The sequence below is a fragment of the Carassius auratus genome, chromosome 15, assembly GCF_003368295.1.
Source record: "Carassius auratus strain Wakin chromosome 15, ASM336829v1, whole genome shotgun sequence".
Lineage (NCBI taxonomy): Eukaryota > Metazoa > Chordata > Actinopteri > Cypriniformes > Cyprinidae > Carassius > Carassius auratus.
Window position 1 is genome coordinate 6,563,058 of NC_039257.1, and position 20,759 is coordinate 6,583,816.

Below are 20,759 nucleotides of genomic sequence, written 5' to 3' on the forward strand. Positions count from 1 at the left end.
AAATAAACCCCAAACATCAAGTCAATTTACCAGATATCAATTTGCCTGAACTGCATAATGATCTCACATAAGCACAACCCATAGCCATTAACAAGCCACTGTTAACAATAACTACTTTACATTTGTGAATGAGGGGTGTGATAGAGCTGCACAAAAATAGCTTGAGAATCGGTTAGCTTAAGTCACTTCATGATTAAATGGTAAAATGAACATCACTGCAGAGCCTCACTTGTTTTGGTTTAATGAAAGGGAAAATTATAAACAAACACAAAGATGGCTGTTGAGGCCTCAGTATCAATTGAATTCTCAGCTCACTGATGCAAAAATAAATAGTCGTTCAGTGATCAGGCAAAATAAGACAAGCCACAACAAGAGCAAAAACATGAAGGTACAGAATAGGCAATGATGTAGGCTTGTTTACTTTCTGCAGCTCTGTAAATAAAAATGATCACAAACAAACAAATGAGGATATACTTTCCAAAGTCTGCAATATGGTTACTAAAGCTGTGATCTCATACCAGAAAAACACTTTCTTCACAGAATATATGAAAAATACAAGCAACCCAACTAAAACTTAAAAATGGTCTATGCAATAAATACGCATCAATATTTAATTATGTATATTAAAAATTATACATAGGCCCAGTGGTGCACTGACTCGAGTAAAAAGGTTCACCCTTGTTTTGTATTTGATATAAATGTGTTTTGATTGCGTTGCCTACCTGAAGTAGGAAGGAAGAAAGTCCTTCACAGCACGTGCAGGTGTCAAACTTAAAGGTTTTTCTTAATCGCTGGCAAAGGATAGTAGTTGCAGGTTTGACAATTTTGTGGTATTTTAAAGTTAGTAGTTTTCTTTCACATTATTCACACTGAATCGCGGTCCAATTCAAGCCATCACGCCAAGCGTGTACACATTTCATGAAATTGAACCGAATCAATAGAGTGATTCAATCGTGAATCGGACATTGCTAGCTCTGAATCTAAACAGTCGAAAGAAACACTGGATACGCGACATAGTTGCTTACATTTTATGAGGGCATGGTTCAAGACGACGTAAGGTAATATCACTAGTCATTAATGATTTATCTATAAGATTTCTGGTGGTCGTGCCAAGACGGTAAATTGGCTCATCTCCAGAGATGGCGCCCAGCAGGGCAGGCCTAATCTCTCAAAAGATTTGGAGAATAATATTTTTGAGAAAAATTATTTACTAATGTTTTTTTTTCTTTAAAATGTTTTGCGTCCCTCTAATAATTATCTCAATTTTATCATCACCACCTTGTAAGAGACTGCTTAAAAACTTTTTTTTTATTTATGTTTAATTTTATCATTTAATATTCAGTCGCAACTTGGATTTTGTGGCGCTGGCGCTTTAAAATGTTATGGGACACTTAGTGTTCGCTGTCCAAATAGGTTACAACACTGTCTTGGACAGCCTGCACATTTTGTACGTCTCCCTCATCTATCAGATCTGATTCAGCTAATCAGCTCATCAGTGGAGACTGTAAGACCTGAGGTGGGTGTGTCAGATATATAGGTAGACAGTGCAGGGGGTCTTCATGGAAAGGTGTGAAAACCACTGGCCTAGGCCTACAAAAACATTAGGTGTTTATATGTTTTAATCATACCTACACCGCCATCTACTGTTAGAGAATATAAAAACAGTTGCTTGACTTGTCATGGACATGGTACTTCGTGACACCACCACCATTATTAGCTAATAAATTCCCAAGATAAATATCTGTATTCCGGAGACACGAGACAATAATGATCTATTCATCTCTTTCATACCTGTGCACAATAGTCAGATATCTTTGTAGCCTTTGCCCCCTCAGGCCTTGCTAATTTGACTAACCTATCTAAATATATACTCATCATGCTCAAGGTGAAAGTAGTGACTGAATATTATAGGACTCCGAGAGTAAACATGCTCTCTTGTTCCCTCTGGGTAGCAGATCAGCGGTGAGGCTGTTGCTATAGAAACGCAGGCAGCACAGGTTGTCGTCGGTTGCTCGGTGAAGAGGTAACGTTAGCGAAGGCTCACTCGTATGTCCGGAAAGTGGCCAGGCGGATCTGGGGACCGGTGATTTAAAAGAGACAATAAAGGAACGGATCAGAAGAAGGACATGTCGGAGCGAGTCGCTTCATGTGGGAACCTGTGTGACACGAACACGCTTCTGCTTCGGTATTGCAACGGTAAGTTTGGCAGCGACTTGACTCGGCATTCATAATGAATGCGCTAGAGCGCCTCACGGGATGGTTGTTTTCATTACGCAGGTCGATAACGTAAGCGAATTTTGTATTTGATATTAAACAGTTTTTACATGAACATTCCAGCAGTGTAATGTTATTGACGTGTCGGTCTGGCTCTTCCAACAAAAGAAACAGTGTTGTCATTGATGAAGACATTTGTTTAAATTATGATCAGTTTTATATAGCCTACATGCAAATTAAAGACATTTTCTTATCGCATATGTGCGGTTGGGATCAGTGCCAAGGTAGAATGAACATCTAACGTTACTCAGAGATTCAGTCTCTTGGTAAATATAAGGAGAATTTCAGTATGAGATTTCTCGTGTGTTTACATTTTTCATTTGGTGATACGCTTTGAGCCTTTTATCCTGATTCAGTCTGATTCTCTGGGCCTTTGTTATTTGATTTCAGCTATGCATAATGTTTTGGTGGAAAGAATGTACTTGTTTATTGTGATCTAGTAATCAAGTGTATAACATTATGCACCTATTAAGATGGATTTACCTGGATACAGTGTATCCGTAGTGATAAAGCTCAGTAGTAAACAAACATCTTGTCTGTTGGTAGCATTTCAATCATTAACAAACATTAACCCAAATATTTTTATTTACAAAGCAGCCATATTTTACACAGTCAAGTTGTGAACGAGCAGAGCACCGAATTTGACTATGATGTAGTTTTATCATGAAAACATTGCATTTACATTCAAGCATTTAGCAGACGTTTTTATCCAAAGCAAAAGTGATTTCTCAAAGAGCAAACAATATCTCTTCTATACAATGGCAGGTTTATGAAACACCTAGTTTAGATTAGCAAGCAAGCTCAAGAAGAGAAATGCAGAAAAAAATAATATGCATCATGTCTGACAATTTTATAAATGCATGTTGTTGTAAACAACAGCAGAAATGTGATTTTACGTGTCTAAAACATTGTTCTGAATATTGCATTAGTATTAGCCAATCTACCAGCTGATGAATGTGGATCAAAATATAATAAAGTCTGTTTGGACACATGGCCTTTGACCTCAACGGAAAAAGATGTGGATAAGACAAGATGTTTCTCCTCCTTTTTAGCGAGAATAAGCCTATTGAGTTTGCTATCCTAGTTTAATGATTATATGGTTAGTTGCATTTTATTATTTCCATTGAACATTTTTCCCCTAGTGCTGAAGAACAGACTTGTCACTAATTTTGTGTTGTGGTCCATTATTTGAGAACCACTGATACAAAATACAGTTCAATATCTTTAAATGTTATAAATATTTATCTTTATTTATTACAATATATATGGCCAGTGCAAACATAAAAGAAAACATTTAACAAATATATAAAACTGTATATATAAAATAGATAAAGACAGTTAAAATGATTTAATAAAATGTTGAATTTAATATACAATCAATCACAATCAACAATCAATATTATCACTATGGCATCCTCATGCTATACCCATTGTGCACAGCTTGTTGTTGTTGTCACTTAGAAACGACTATTTCCTCTTCGTTCTTGTGAATTACAGGTTCTCTCAAGGATAGGTATCGGTGTACATAGTGGTAATTGTTTGGGTTTTTTCAGTAGGGCAATTTCTGCGACAGATGGTTTGGCTGGACGACAGATGGATGTGTAGACGGTATATAGATGAGCCTGGGTCAGAGAGAGTGTCTGTCGGTGTTGTACAGTTAGATGGTTTACATTGGTTCTGCATAGCTATCTGGGCTCAGGCCATGATATTAGCAATTCAATTTGTACAGTAAAAATCCCTAATGTCAATCGTATTGATTAAGAAAATGAGCATGCGCCCTAGGGGTATAAAGCAACTAGTCATAAATCTTCAAGTGCACGTACACACTTCAGCGTCCCATTGGTGGAGAGGCTGGTCAGTGCACTTCCTGGTGGTGCCTGGCCGATGCATCAGACAGGTCTGGAGTCGAGCCAAAGCTGTCTCTCTCTCAGCCAACAGCACCACCAGCAGTTTTCTACCGCATAGGAGACGGGAATCAGTGTCCTGTTACAAACATCACCCTTCTACTCTTTACACACAGCGAGAGTGGTAAAGGGGTGGGGGAGGGTGAGAAAGGGTGGTCCAGACAAGGGATCAGCCATCCAGCAAGCCACGGGGTAGGTGGGAGAAAGAAACCTTGGCCAGGGAGGTGTTTGGCACCTTTAGGAACCCCCTAGAGAGCTGCAGAGGATCAGGCTGTCCGAGCGGGTGACTGGCAGGTGGACATAGTACTTACTGGAATGGCAGGTAGGTGGGGAGTACAAGCAGAGCGGGATGATGAATATTTCAACGCTCGGTCACAGAGCATCCGGTTTCCTCCAGACTGCTTTTGTCTTCCAGCATCACTATTCAGCTTTATCCTGCTTTCTTCTCACCTTCCACCTTTGCCTCCCATTTTTTTCTTTCACTTTTATATTTCAGTTGATGTGCTCACCACCTGCTGAAGCTGCTTTACAGCTGTGATCTCCAAGTGTTAGCAGTGCAGGCACTAAAAGAGGTTTATGATATATGCACAGTTAGTGTGGAGCCCGCTGCATTGCCCTTGAGATAGAAACAGAGACAAGGAGCCACTGTTTTATCTGAAATATTGAGGAGCTAAATTAAAAAAAAATTTGACTACAAAATTCATTTTTGTTTTGTTTGTTGTGGATATTTATAATTTGTATATTTAAATGAAACCAATTTGATGGCTGCCACAGTGAATGAGCATTGTTACCATTTTAAACTTTCTCAATTGTTTGCTTAGGCTTTCGGTTTTTTTCTTTTCTTTTTTTGTGATTTTAATGGATTTTTTGTGGTAAGAACACATTTTGATGGATAAATATATATCACAGGTGTTTCAAAAATGTACACATTTTTATTCGTGCAAACAAGGTTTTCTTTGAACTACTACTTTTTTCAATTACTTACAACTAACTAGATCCCAGTGTTGTTATAGTGGATGTATGAAATGACAGGTATCCTAGCAAATATTGTAAATTTAAAATGGACTTTCCACTTTAGGGTAAATGGGGTAACTTTTTGAACCAAATTCTTTCTGCAGGCTCTATCAAAATTGTATTAAATAAATAAATAAAAAAATGTAAAAAAAAAAAAAATTAAAGTAGTATTTCTCAACCAGGGGGCCCTGAAAAACTTTCAAGGGACATCAGGATGATTTAATGTAATATATTTTATTAAATTAAAATGTTCATATATTAATAGTAAATTGTAAATATTCTAACTTAATTTAAATGCAAAAATCAAGATGTAAACTGAAACCCCATTCATAATAACTTTAGCTTGTTATTTTTGTATTTATTTTTAACATAAAGTTTTCACAATATCTGGGCCCACACAATGAATTGTAGGTAATATATATATATATATATATATATATATATATATATATATCAAAGATTCAATTTCTGATAATAATAAAAAAAAACAAATCCTTGCTGACTCTGAGATCGTTCGCCAGCTTAAGTGAAAGTTTAACTGGCCTTATGTTTTCCACTCGTAGACATTACACGTCACGCCGTGATGTCACGTGTCATTACGGGACCTTTACGGGTTGTTTGTGAAAGCATGCACATATTCCGGGTAATCATGGGAGTGTGAAAGGGGCAAAATCTAGCTACCTGGGAGCAATAGCCGGGACATATTACCCGTGTATTTGCCGGAATTGCAGTGTGAAAGGGGCTATTTACTCACACTCGTGTCTTTCAAAACCTATATGACTTTTGTCTTTGGCGCACAAGAATATCTTTTTTTTTTTTATTCCACAGAAGAAAAAGTTTTACAGATATGGATAAACTCTACAAAGTCTTATACGATAACTCTCTGTCTGTCTCTTTCAGATGATAATGTGTCAGCCGGGAGTGGGATGGAGATGGATGACCGTATCTCTCACCTGGAGCAGAGGGTGCAGCTGCAGGAGGATGAGATTCAGCTGATGAAGGCGGCACTGGCGGATGCTTTGAGAAGGCTGGGCTGCTGTGAGGAGATCACACAGGCCAGCAGCAAGAAAGGTGGACCTACTAAAGGTCAGTGCTTCATCATGACCCTCTGCTTATTGCCATCATGTCTTTAGAGCCTAGAAAACCGCCAAATGAAAGATACTTATCTAAAGCAACTTACAGTGTTCTTACTTTGTGTTCGCATCCTATGTTCTATTAAGATAATTCAACCCTAAGAGCTACAGGGATATATTGTAATGCATAAAATAGTGGTTACATAAAAAGTTTCCATGTGGGAGGTGGAGATAATTTGCATGTGATGATAACTTGTGTTCCTGTGTTTCTTCCTTCCTGATAAAGTGCGGCAGATACTGCAAGCTCTGCCATCCAAGCCACTGACAAATGGCTATGTGCAAACAAAACGCTTGAGTGGCTATCCTTCCTCTCCCTCCTCTCCGAAAAAGGAGGTGCTGATGTCTATCAAAAGGTGGGAGTTATACGCAAGACAATCTTGTAATATATATTTATTGCTCATTACTTTTCAAATCCAATTTATTAGAAGACATGCTGGTATCATACGTGTTGAAAATATGTTTCTTTTTCCACACCAACAACATTAATTCAGTATTACTTCTCTACCTCAAGGTGATGATATAGAGTAAAAAATTACTTGGCCCTTTTATTTTACAGGATCGCTAGGTATAATGAAGTATCTTATGCATGTATGGTGAATTAATAATAAATAGTTGTAGTATAATAATAGTTTATATAATAATTCATAATTAATATTAATAATTTGTAATGTGATGTCTGTTTAATACGTCTAGACTGACATAATCTGTAAATAACATACTGTCATACTCCCTGTTTACTACAATATCAGCATATACTTCAATACTACTTGGTAAAATAGTATACAATTATAATGAAATATTGTGAAAAATTCTTTTCTTTGATGTCTTTCTTTCCTGCCCTCTGCATTGTGCCTCACTCATTCTTCTCCACCTCATGCTCTTGTCCCGGTGTGTCAGGAAGAGCATGTCTACAGAACGCCTGTCCATGGTGAAGAAAGAGATGGCAGACTCCCGCAGCAGAACCACCTCATCCAGCAGCTCAACATGTGGAAAGAGAGACGGGTACCTTTTCTAAATCTAAATAAAGTGCATTAAACTCGTGGATTGTTCTATACAAAGAGATCAAATTTCAGTTCTTCTCCTTCCCTCCGAACCTTAAGTCTAGAACAAGACGTCAAAAGAGCTAAAAATAGATGTTACCTCAGTGTCTAATTAGAAGAAAGACAAATCCAGACCTGTGGTCAGCAAAACACCAGAGACGGTGTAAGGGGAAGAGGTGGACCATCCATAGAAAACCGTTTGTAAAATACCATTTTATATCATGTTTTGAGCTAAATCAGCACCATGCATGATATCATTGTCATTTTACTGCTGATTTGAATTAAAAATGTACAGTATACAAAACGTCAGGAAGCACCTTTATTCAGAATTTAAAAAAATTAGCAATTGTTAGGTTACCATTGTGTCTTCTGATTCAGACATAGCTCTGACCACTGTTACAATAAAGTAAAAAAAAATATATATATTAAATTGCTTAAAAGTCACAGTAAAGATATATATATTGTTACAAAGGATTTATATTTCAAATAGCTTGGTATTATTTTTTTCTATTCATTAATTCATTCAGAAAAAAAAAATGTATCATGTTTTCCACTAAAATTGTAAGCAGCAACATTTTCAACATTGATAATATAAAGAAATGTTTCTTGAGCAGATTTCTGAAGGATCATGTGACACTAAAGACTGGAGAAATGGCTGCTGAGAATTCATCTTTGCCATCACAGAAATAAATTACGTTTTGAAATATACTAAAATAGAAAACAATTATTTTAAATTGTGAACATATTTCATATTGAAAAGAAATAATATTTCATATAAAGGTTTGAGCGTTTCTTAATAAGAAAGATATTTTAACTAATTAGTGTACTCGTGCATACAGCAAGAAAGCTTAGGAAGAATGTGATCAAATAGTGATAAATAATTTATAATTCGAATACATGGATTTCCAGTTTAAGCATTGATGTTCAGGTTAGACATCTGTCGATATAAGTGTTATTGACTGAGATCCTATCAGAGCTGTATAACACCCACTGAAAAACTCATTAAAAATTAATAAACAGAAATCCATTAACCATGTTACCACTTAATATAGTGTTAAATTCTATTGAGTATTTTTCTAACATGTTTTCAAGATGGAAAGAATTATGTAAAACTACATTTGAGTGAAGAAACATTCCAATAAGCCCAGTAGCCTAAGCCTTTGTTGTTATCACAAAGTATTACTTAATGAAAGCTTCAGTCTATAAAGGGTTAAGTATCAGTTCCAACAAGTTTCCCACCATGCACCTGCAGGATGTTTGTATGGCAGATTAGACACGTTAGTAGTGTTTTTTATATACCACGATGATTCTTTGTGATCAAACTTTGTATGGTGCATGGCAACCGTGCAAAGTCACTTGGTTGACACACTTACCACTGAAACAGTATCTTGACCACAGAGTGCTTCATATTACTGCACTGAAGCACAGGGGGTGTGGTCAGCCAAAAATGGGCTGTCATGCATGCTAAGGAAGTGTCCTGCCATTGGTTAGCGAGGTCCATGTTCCTGCAGAGCTGAAGTTAACTCAAACAAGGAACTCAGTCTTTTGCCTGACGCTTCTGCAAATTCCAGCTAGCACTTAGACGGAATAACGGGACAAACAACATGAAGAAGTCGACCAGGTAAAGCTGAAGTTCTTGTTAAGCGCTTTCAGGTCTTCAAAAGAAAAACTTTTGGTAGTTTTAGGGTGAGACTGATAATGGAATTGCTTTCAGCTTCCCACAACAAAGCAAACATAGGTAGGCAAACAGGAATATTCACAGCATCATGGCTTCTGACGAAAAACAAAGCGAACGCACCTGTGCTGAGTTTGTGTTTTAATTTTCCGAATGGGAACAATAAACTTTAAAAGCATAGCTTTCTAGAATCTGACATCTTTTTGCATATCGATTTTACTTTGCTGTTGCAAGACTTCAGTTTTGTAAATTTTATGCAACATTTTATGAGTCACAAAATGTGCATGTTTTCCATCTGGGTTTGATTATCATGAACATGAAAGCTATCCATTCAGCTTCCATTCAGGTTGTATATATGTTGCATATAATGCACAGGTTTTAATAATTGCTTTAGTGCAATCTGAGACAGATATTGTTAGTTTTTGCTGCTAGGTTGCATGTATTAAACATGCACACCACCAACTGCCACACACAAACACAGTCGGATTTAAAGGAAGGACATCATGTCCAGAGAACTTCCTTTTAGTGAATCAATTTCTAAGCAATTCAGTATAATCCATAGAGATACATTGCGTGCTGTGTTTTTAATGTATAAAAGACATGAAATGTCAAATTGGAACACGTCATCAATGCTGTGTGGTATGAATGGGTGTGTGCATAGTCTGTGCATTAGTTTAAGGCTTCTTTGAGGTCAAGCACATTAGTTGCACATGCTTACAGCATCATATTGAGTTATGGTTGCTACACAGCCTAGAGTGATTATTGGTAAAATAGATTTTTCCAGTACGTGCTAATTAGAATATGGCTTTATTGCTAGCTCAGCTGCCATTTTGTGCGTCATGACCTTAAATCAGGTGTGTGGAGCCCTGAAATGTTCCTAAAATCCCCTTTATAAATAGAAATAAATTTATTTTACAATAATCATGATGTTGGTTATAAACATGTTTCAAAATAAACGTCCACTGAGTAAAAAAGTGGCTAATTCATGGTTCAAACTGAATTGTGAAGGCACATGCACAATCCAAATATTTTACCTGTTTTGTGTAATATTTGAATATTTACCTAAAGGTTCTGTTTCCAGAACTCAATATGGTGACACTTACGAAAACTATTCTTTACATCTAAATATAAATGGAAAAAACGATGAACACAACGATTGATCTCAATGTTTTTTGTTACAGAAGCAGTTTTACAGAGATATGGACAATTCATTTGACACATGATGCTGCAAATGACACTGTTTGCCCAATAAAAATGCGAGAAAAAGCAGCTTAGTAAAATTAAATATTTAATATAAAAATTAGAAAAATGTAAGAATTTAGTTTCACATCTGGCATTTTATATATATATATGTATATATATATATATTAAAAAATATGTCAGTATTGTATAATTTTGTCTACAGTATTCCACTCTGAAAAGGGGTTATTAGAGATGAGACCTGCTTTGGTTCAAGTTTTTCTTTAATGAAGCGTTTGGATGGTTTCTGCAGGACTGCATGGACAAAAGCAGATCATTGTGGGAGCATTTCTATTCATCTGCACCCACGATCCTTCTGTCTCCCCTTTACATAAAATCTCATATTTTTTCAGCCAGAGACGCTGATGGCTGTCAGTTCTAATCGCATGAGTATAGTTGAGTCCTACAAACATATTCTAGCAAATAGTACTGAATTGATGGGTCTCATTTATTGCGTCTCAGGCTATCAATCGTGACAGACATGCATCAGCAAACAGGAAGTAGAAAACTGTGTGGTTAAAGAATGCACGCACACTCAGACGCAAACAGAACTTGTTTTTCTTTTTTTCCCCTTTCTTTTTTACTGAAAGCATCCAGTGTAGCAGTTTTGTCTGTTTGTATGTTTTTAATGATAAATCCCCTACAGTCCTGGAACCTCCCCAGAATCTGTTGAGTCATGTAAACTGCCTGTACTAAAATGGAAAGCCGTTTTGGGGCCCGTTTGATCCTGTCACATTAATTCAGTGTTCTCTCCATTAAACAGACCTCTGTGAGAGTCCACATAAAAGTCAGGATTAATAGATGAGCTCAATGAATTAGTCGTCCTCTCACAAAGCACAGGTCAAAGACAGCAAACAAACTTTTCAGAAATGTTTTTAGAAAGTTTTTGTTTAACTTTTGTGGCCCTTTTGTCTGGCTTATAGTCTTTGAAGGGATGAACAACTGAAAGAAATCTCTTTTCCTTGTTCTTTCAGCAAAACCAAAGAGTGCACCCTCAATGCTGGTAAGTTTTTGTCAATTTCTTTTTAAAGTATTCATAAAACAAGAGCTCAGGATTAATACGTGTTTGGTTTTTGGTCTTTTTTCCTTTAGTGTTTTATGTGGGACTAGCAACTAGCAAGTTCATTGAAATAGCTCTTACTAAAACTGAAAAAAGCTGATAAAATTACTAAAATTTAACGTTAATCCAAAATATTAATAAATACTGTAGTATAAATAAAATTAAAATAACACTTATACATAAGAACCATGGCAGTAAGTTTTGCAATAAACATTTGATTGTTTAGTTTTTTATTCAATTGCAGTTTACTTTTCCACTTGAGGAAAGGCATATATTTTTTATATCTATGTGTATGTAAAATTTGTTAATCTTTGTTTAACTAGAGACAATGAGGAAATTGTTATGGGAAATTAACCTTATAAAACAGCCTGACCGGATTGCATTATCCTCTGCATTACAGCTAAAAACCATTTTGTATGGCCATAAAGCCATCATGTTGTAGTCACGTGTTGTAATGGGTCTCTAAATGAACACCGTTCTGTCAGTAGAGCCTAACAAACCTAACAATACCTTACATTTCTGCTCGTTTCTATCTGGCCGCTTATGTTTTGCTCTTCTTGAACAGAGGATGGTTACGTGAGGATGTTCATACGTGGACGTCCAATCACCATGCATATTCCAGACCAGCTGAGGGAAAGCTACAGCCTTGACCAGAAGGTGGCGCTGCCAGAGCGCAAGCTAAAACTTCAGTGGGTGTATCCTTGTGAAGTTTTTTTTTTTTTAAAGGTTTTTGTAATTCATGTGTTTTTAACAAACTTTTATCTGACAGTTTAAGCGCAAAAAGAAATGAAAGAACTTAGTTTAGTACTGACATGCAATGTGACAGCCGTTTCTGTGAGTGCTTCACATGTGTGTGCTCCAAAAAACGTATATCAGAGGTTTATACGAATATGGTTTAAATGGATGATTTCAGCAGGATAGACATGATAATCCAAACCAAACAGATGTTTTTAGCAGAGTATGTATTGTGTAAAAGGGGGCGGGGAGCAGCAGCTCATCTGCACTTAAAGAGGCATGCACCAAAATATCGTTTCTGCTTCCACTCATTTTCAAAATGATATAATAAATGATCTGTGGGGTATTTTCTGCTGGAACTTCACAGACACATTCTGGGGATACTTGAGACTTATACTACATATTGTTAAATGGGGCATAATACTGTAGGTCTCCTTTAAATGTAACTGAAGTTAGTTGTTCAGTTTTTAAATGATTCTATTAAATTGTTACATTTTGAATTTTAAAGTAAAGGGGAAAAAAGGAGACTATATATGTGAGTTGCTTCCAGTCTAGTCTTTAATTTATAGCTATCATTTTTAAATGAGAATAACCAATAAAGAAAATGAAATAAGTATTGCAATAATAGCCAACAATGAAAATTAATTTAGTTAATGAGTTCCGATTTTCAAGTTCTATTAATAATTAAAATGCATCAGTGACTTTAAAGGTAAATTTGAGCGAATTTTCTAATTAGAATTGAAAACCAAAAGAGACTGTACAGAAATGTAGTGTCAATTTAATAGCACACATCTTTGGTCATTTACCGCGGTCTATGGAAATGTTATTTTGTTTCTTAACGCACTCTGTTAGTTACGGCTATAGGGGAAGAGACTGCCGTTCCAACCTCTATCTGCTGCCGACGGGAGAGATTGTGTACTTCAATGCTTCCGTAGTGGTGCTCTACAATGTAGAAGAGCAGCAACAAAGACACTATCTGGGCCATAATGATGATGTCAAGTGGTAAATATACATTATATTGGTTTTTAAGATGGTTTCCACATGCCTTTGGTCATTTAGTGAACTGTTAATTAATATTAAAAGCACTGGTCGAACTACTACAGGAGAGAAATCAGTCCAACATTGATGTCATACAGGGAAAATAAACACTTCCAATTTCATATGTAGATTATTCTTAAACTAGGTCATTGTTCAAAGGTCCCTGAGATGTTATCACTATGCTATCATCTACACGAGCAAATACTTTGCACTATCATTCAGCAAAAGAGCCAATGTACTCAGGAAGTGTTGTCAGTTTCTGAGCAAATTTGCATTTTTAGGGGCAGATCTTGCTCTCTTAACAGATTCTTATCTTCAAGATAAATGAATCCTGCAGGATATTCAAATACAAATGCTGCAATCAAACCTGACCTGTTTTATTTTTTTTTCCTCTTCTGTTTGGCTGCAAGGCAATGCTTGTACTTTTAACCGTTTTATGTAGATCTCTTCTGCTGTAAGACCAGCATCATGCTACTGTATGTGTTTTGAAATATTAGTTAATTGGCATTTGTCACTAATTAAAATAACACTGAAATGCTCTCTCTGTGACTGTCAGAATCCCTGCTGGTTTGCAAAACAGTTGCAGCCTGTTTACTGTGTTTTCTGGGATCAGTCTGCATTCATTTACTGTTTGGCTAATGAGAGGGCGAGAGAGATGGGAAATCATTTCTGACAAGAACTGATCCTGACAATGCTCTCTTTGCAGTTTGGCCATCCATCCAGACATGGTCACCATAGCAACAGGACAAGTTGCCGGAACATCCAAAGAAGGCAAAGTTAGTTTACATTTACATTCTCTAGCAGTATATTGATTTGTTGATCTTGTGGCTTGAACCAGTCCTCGGTGTGATCAGAAACAAAACCACTGTGATCACAATTTACCTTAAAGTTTTAGCATTTTACAAAGTGTGTTAGCTTTATGAATTATAGCCATAAGATTTTACTTTTAATCAGCAAGTATGCATTAAATTGATCAAAAGTGACCAAAATGTATAATGTTTAAGTATTCTGTATAAGTTTTTATTCCTTAAAGAATTCTTTCAAAAAGGTGTCATGGTATTTACAAAATATTAAGAGGCAGAATTGTTTTAAACATGGAAAATAATTTGAAATGATTGCACTAGACCCATATATTAGAATGATTTCTGAAGGATCATGTGACACGGAAGACTTGAGTAATAGCTGATGAAAATTCAGCTTTGCATCACAGGAATAAATTTCATTTTAAAATATAATAAAAATAAAGTTGTTATTTTAAATTGTAATATTATTTCACAATTATTACTGTTTTTACTGTATCTTTACTTTCTTGGTGAGCAACAACCAAACAATTTGTAAAAATCGTACTGTCCCAAACTTTTGAACTGTAGTGAGTAAATGAGTAAATAAAATTAGTAAATAATGAATGATTATTTTTATGTGAAATGTTCATTTAATCTGTTGTAGAGATGCTCCAATCATAAGCATATATCTCAATATTTATATTCCCATCAGGCCTTGCAGCCTCATGTCCGTGTGTGGGACTCTGTCAGTTTAAACACTCTTCATGTGATCGGAGCAGGAGTGATTGACCGAGCTGTCACCTGCGTTGCCTTCTCAAAATCAGTAAGCTTTGCTTTTTTTTCTGGTCTGGATAAATAATCGATGTGCTTTGATACCATACGACATATGAGAAATCTGCACAATGGGTGTAGATAATGAATGTTTGAACAATGATAAATGGCTGAATGAACAATTGTATTTTACATGGATATAATACCCCTCCTCTTCACAGAATGGCGGTGCTCATTTGTGTGCGGTTGATGATGCAAATGACCACATTTTGTCTGTTTGGGACTGGCAGAAAGAAAAGCAACTGGCAGAGGTTAAGGTGAGGCAAGGCAACATGCTGTATGAAGAGAGAGAAAGAGAGTGTGTGTGTTTTGTGTGTGTAAACTGAGAAGTTAATATAATGCAGCAATACTAGACCTAATAATGTACAGCTTCCTGACATAGTGTGTCTTGTGTGATTTATCTATCAATAACAGAAAGCTGAGTGTTCACAAACCAAGTGGTTTAAAACCCTGCACTATGACGTCTTTTTGACATCTGCACTGTTCTCTTAATCTTGTACTGTAATGATTTGCACTACCTAGGAAATTACTGTCCTAACATCACCAATCTCTCTTATTTTTTAACCCCTTCTATTCCAGTTGCCGGGCTCTACCCTATTATGTAATACCCACATTTCACGATCCAAACAATTCTCAATAGATCAAATCAATTATTACATATTACATTTCAGGCTGTTTCAGGTAGATTTAAAATAATTTAAATTTGTTTAAAATGCTAAAATCATCATGAGTGCAAAAAATGTGATTGTTTTACTAGTGTGCAGTTATCACCGATGTGTATGTGTGTATATATATATATATACACATATATATACATACATGCTTATTGGGAAGTAATGAAATAAGCCACATCATGAAATGAAGAATGCATAATATTTTGTGTAAAATATTCACCCACGATTTTGCAGTGTTCCAATGACTCAGTCCTGGGTGCTGTCTTCCACCCCATGGAGGCCAACCTTATTGTCACCTGCGGGAAGTCCCACATCAACTTTTGGACAATGGAAGGGAATACTCTTACAAAACGCCAGGGACTGTTTGAGGTTTTCAACATTTATTTTTCTGTATTCCGACTGAAATACAAAAACAGCACAGAGTGATCCGACTTGATTAACTGTGTCCGAAATGTTCATTTTAATTTATTTTTAATTTAATTTTTTATATATATATACATAATTTTTTTTTTTTTTTTTTTTTTTTTTTTTTTTTAGTTAGATTCTAAATTTCTGTTTATTTTATTTTAAATTCTTGTTTTGTTGCATTCCAGTTCTTTTTTATTTTAGTGTAATTCAATTTAATTCACTTTATTTGTATTTATTTTAAATCACTTTTAAAAAAAAGTCAACATAGGATGATGCTCTTGAGTGCATATTTTATTTAAATGTATTTCTTATATAATACAATAAAGTTGCATTCTAAATCCCTATGGCACAAAAATATTTTATTATCTTATAATAATTTTATTTAATGTATTCCTATTTTTGGTGCGCTTTCAGAAACATGAAAAACCCAAGTATGTACTCTGTGTCGCTTTTGCTGGGAACGGAGATGCAATCACTGGAGATTCTAGCGGAAACATTTACATCTGGGCAAAAGGTCAGGAAATAATTATGCTATTAAACATGTAAAGTGTTTTTTTTTGTTTTGCTCTGCCACTATATTTATTCAGGTGGCACATTTTTAAGAAATAAATTACATTTAATCCACGTTTTTATCTACTGGCAATCAGAAAAAGGCAGTACATCCATCTGTTTGTCTGCTGTTGGAGATACTCCCTCGGTGCAGCCTATGATTTGGTGATGAACTCTTGATTTAAAGGTGGAAACCGGATCAGCCAGGTGGTTTCAGGAGCACATGAGGGTGGAATCTTCTCTCTGTGTGTGCTGAAAGATGGAACGCTGGTGTCAGGTGGAGGAAAAGACCGCAGGGTGCTGTTGTGGGACCATGATTACCGCAAAAAGAGTGAAATTGAGGTGAAGTGGTAGTCTTGTTCTAACAAAACAAATGAAAGCTTTACTGACATTCATAATGGAATCCAGACACTCCATTTACTCTCTAATACGGCTTTTATTGTTTGGATGTTATCATATTTCTAGTACTGAAATGTAATCTAGGCATTAATTTGTGTTATTTATCAGATCCAGCTACATCAGCACTGAATTCGCTTAACTCAGAACAATTTGTGCTAATCGTGTTTTAGCTGAGATGTACAGATTACATGTTCCTTAATATATTTCTCTGTGTGTAATCAGGTTCCCGAGGCTTTTGGGCCCGTCCGCACTCTAGCTGAAGGAAAACAGGACGAGTTGTTTGTGGGAACGACTCGAAACGCTGTTCTGCGGGGCTCTTTCTCTGGGTCCCTTACTCCCATTGTTCAGGTATGTTGACAGATTATATGACAGAGTGTTTAAATGCCTTTTGGCCGAATATCTTTGTTTCCTCAGTTTTTTGTAGCCAGACCTTAGGTTATAAAGAACATATGGCCTGGACCATATTGCAGCTTATAGTGGGCAGAAAACTTCCACTTTAACAGGATGAGACCAGATGTAACATAGCAACAGTTTTTTTCTGAACTAGGTTACACCACAATAATCAGTTTTACCTGTCCAGAAGTAATCAGTACAGGACATGGCCTCCTGGACCAAAATCTCCATTCTTACCCTTTCTTTCTGTGAAAGGGTCACACTGATGAGTTATGGGGCTTGGATGTGCATCCCAGTACTGAGCAGTTTGTGACTTGTGGTCAGGACAAGCAAGTCCATCTCTGGGACACCTCTTCCCATCTGCCTCTGTGGAGCAAGGCCATTGAGGTTTGCATGAAACTCTGTGTTTACTTGTACACTGCTGTAATATGAAAACATCAAAAGCAATCCCATCTGCTTTGCTAGTTTTATTTTGCATATTGTATGTTCACTCTGAGGATAAATGACTGTTTAAGACTCTTTTAAAAAAAATGTTTTATTAAATGTTCTGCTATGATATATATATATATATATATAGAGAGAGAGAGAGAGAATGAGAGATTTTACATTTTAATTTTTGTAATATTTATATTGTAATATTAAAACTGAATGCACATAATAATAATAATAATAATAAAAAATGTCTTTTGACATGAAATATATTTTATTATGTGTATTTACTTTTTTACATTGTATATTTCTGACATATATTCATTTTTATTTTTTAATATTAAGATCTAAAAATTAACCTGCTAACTGTCACCCCGTCCCGTATACGGGATGCCTACGTTGACTATACTATATTACAATCAAATCTAATCTAATCTTGACAAACTATATATCGTTGGAAAGGTCTAAGACTCCCAAATATATATTTTACCAATATTTTTGGTAAAAAATGATGTAGGGAAAGTAATAGATTAATTTATGACAAGAGTGCACCCTCAGAAATCTACATTACAAAAGGAGTTTTTACCTTTTTTTAAAAATAAGACTTCCTCGTTTCCTTTTTCTCTATCACATTTTAGAAATCATCAGAAGTTATATATCACTTGAAAACATGAAATTTCAAAATTCATCCTTTAAAACCCATTTTAAAATCAGACATTGCATTACCATGTAAATGGCACATCAAAATCATGTTACAAAATATTTTCAGTCATGAATTTAAAAAAATTTGGTTTGTATCATGCACATTCATGTCTATCTTCAAAAACGTGAAAATGATACATTGTATGAAACATACTTGTGATTTATTTGAATTGTTTTTAATATTTATATTAAAATATAAAAATTAAATGCATATATTTTGCTATACAGATATTATAAATATAAAATATAAAATTATTTAGTTTTTTTTATATTGTATCTATATATTATTCTAGGACCCTGGACGTTCCGTTGGATTTCATCCCAGTGGCGCTGTGCTTGCTGTGGGCACCATGACAGGAAGGTATGATTGCACATGGGAACTTTCATTTTGACTTCCTTAACATGTCAAACCTGAAACATTTAACAGCTTTAACATTTCTTAACCGTATATTTAATTAAAATATTGTAATTTGACACCTCAGTATTGATAAAAAAAATGTTCTCCTGTCTTACAGGTGGTTGGTGCTGGACACTGACACCCGTGATCTTGTCTTTATGCATACAGACGGCAATGAAATCATCTCCGTTGTTAAATATTCTCCAGGTGTGTTTAGTGTTCTTTTGTGCTTTTAGCCATTAGTCATAGCTATTCCTAGTATTTTAATATTTGAAAATATAATCTATTGCCATGATGGCAAAACTGAGTTTTTGCAGCCACTAATCACTTTTCATTGATTTAACATGCATACTTAAAATACATTTAAATGAAAATAAATAAAAAACAACCCCAGATTTGTGACTGATAGTGTATGTGTCCAAAATTGCCGCTCACATCCTCTCTGTTTCATAGATGGTGCGTACCTTGCTGTGGCTTCCCACGACAACTTTGTTTACATCTACTCTGTTACTGAGAACGGCAGGAAATACAGCCGAGTTGGCAAATGCACTGTGAGTTTTGCAAGAAAATGAATCCCAAATATGTTTCTAATCAATGTCATGAATTCGAGACCATTAGCACTCATTTAATGCTGTGTGTTGAATCCGTAGGGACACTCCAGTTTTGTCACTCATCTCGACTGGTCCACCGACAGCCAGTTTATTGTAACCAACTCAGGCGACTATGAGATCCTATTCTGTGAGTTGTTTTCTCACCTAACACCTTCGTCATTAAATGAAGCTCAGATGTCTTTGTATTAAAGGCTGGTTATGTTTCCTGTTAAAAAGGGGAAGCATCCAATGGGAAGCATATTACTAGTGCTGATGCAGTGCGCAATCTAGAATGGGCCACTTCCACCTGTGTGCTGGGTTTCAGTGTGTTTGGTAAGTCACCTTATACATAATATGGAGCGGAAAAAAGCAATGTCTTCGGTATCCATTATTAATTGTTATTCTGGAAATGGCTATGATATATTGAAATAATGTTTTTTGGATATTATCAAATTTTTACATTTTTTTTAATTTTTTTTTTCAAGGAATCTGGCCAGAAGGTGCTGATGGCACAGACATTAATGCTGTATGCAGGTCACATGACAATAAGCTTCTTGCCTCAGCTGATGATTTTGGCAAAGTGCACTTGTTCTCTAACCCCTGTTCCCAGCCAAGGGTGAGTGTTTTTTTTTATTTTTTGCATTTTATTTTCAACACTGGCCAATTAGTATTTCTAAAACTTTTTTTTTTCCACTTCATCCACAGGCTTGCAGCCATGTCTATGGTGGGCATAGCAGCCATGTGACCAATGTTGCCTTTCTCCATGACGACAGTCATCTTCTCTCTACTGGTGGGAAGGACACCAGCATTCTTCAATGGGTGCTCGCTTAGTCACCACTGAGCCTCCTGCTGCAACCTCACTGTAGACTCCTGCCCACTAGAGGGCAGCACTACTGTGCCTAATTCCCTTTTCTGCTGTCCTGTTTGCCTGTATTGTGTACTATGTTATTAGGTTTTGCATTACATTATGGTACAGAGTCAGCTTTGTCTCTGGTCCAGATGCAATGACCTGATTGTTTGAGGGGTAGAGGCTGAGCTTAAATCAGTGCTAACTGGCAAACACTAGTCTAAAGTGAATTGTACTCTTTGTTGAATCACCACTAGAAGGAGCTCTGGTGCTGGAGAAGAAGCATGTTGTCTACTGTTGAAACTATTTAAGCCTATTTAAAGAGTTTTAGCTGCTGTTTCTGTTGCGGAAGCCTATAGAAATCTATTATGCTGTCACTTAGTGGAGGTTGTATTTTAATATTGGAAGTGCATAATAATGTTGTGGCACTTGGCTTTTGGTGCATATCTAGGGGTGAACTTAAGCTGTGCTTTGCCTTTTGTTTGTTAATAAAGTTTCTCATATAGCAATGGATTTTCTTGAAATCTTTAGAGGGTTGATCTAATAACACATCATTTTAGAATATCTATTCATCAATTTAGACTTAAATATTCAAAATAAATATTATTTAAATACTGATTATTTACTATATATAGAGGTGTGTGTG

The 20,759-nt window shown here is 35.8% G+C and overlaps 1 protein-coding gene across 2 annotated transcripts; it reads left to right on the forward strand.

The window, feature by feature from the left end:
• Window positions 1–1,951: 1,951 nt before the first annotated feature.
• On the forward strand, window positions 1,952–20,626 carry LOC113114834 (echinoderm microtubule-associated protein-like 2). Of its 2 annotated transcripts, XM_026281890.1 has the most exons (22): window positions 1,952–2,196; window positions 6,093–6,278; window positions 6,552–6,678; window positions 7,223–7,327; window positions 11,254–11,282; window positions 11,905–12,034; window positions 12,927–13,076; window positions 13,819–13,888; window positions 14,607–14,717; window positions 14,887–14,982; window positions 15,634–15,768; window positions 16,222–16,321; window positions 16,544–16,698; window positions 16,978–17,103; window positions 17,404–17,535; window positions 18,573–18,640; window positions 18,795–18,883; window positions 19,130–19,227; window positions 19,327–19,414; window positions 19,504–19,599; window positions 19,752–19,882; window positions 19,972–20,626. In XM_026281890.1, exons 1-22 carry the CDS (start codon window positions 2,127–2,129, stop codon window positions 20,095–20,097), a joined length of 2,418 nt encoding a protein of 805 aa, XP_026137675.1. In that variant the 5' UTR covers window positions 1,952–2,126; the 3' UTR covers window positions 20,098–20,626. The 2 variants fall into 2 exon arrangements, with proteins under 2 accessions (XP_026137675.1, XP_026137676.1); XM_026281891.1 differs by lacking the exons at window positions 1,952–2,196; window positions 6,093–6,278; window positions 6,552–6,678; window positions 7,223–7,327 and adding an exon at window positions 8,843–8,986.
• The last annotated feature ends 133 nt before the right edge of the window (window positions 20,627–20,759 follow it).

Excerpts from the sequence above, each read along its gene's own strand:
- LOC113114834 (XM_026281890.1), top strand. The coding sequence starts at position 2,127 with ATGTCGGAGCGAGTCGCTTCATGTGGGAACCTGTGTGACACGAACACG. Across the intron at positions 7,328-11,253 it reads ACATGTGGAAAGAGAGACGG|CAAAACCAAAGAGTGCACCC; the intron begins GTACCTTTTCTA and ends TTGTTCTTTCAG. Across the intron at positions 16,699-16,977 it reads GCAAAAAGAGTGAAATTGAG|GTTCCCGAGGCTTTTGGGCC; the intron begins GTGAAGTGGTAG and ends GTGTGTAATCAG.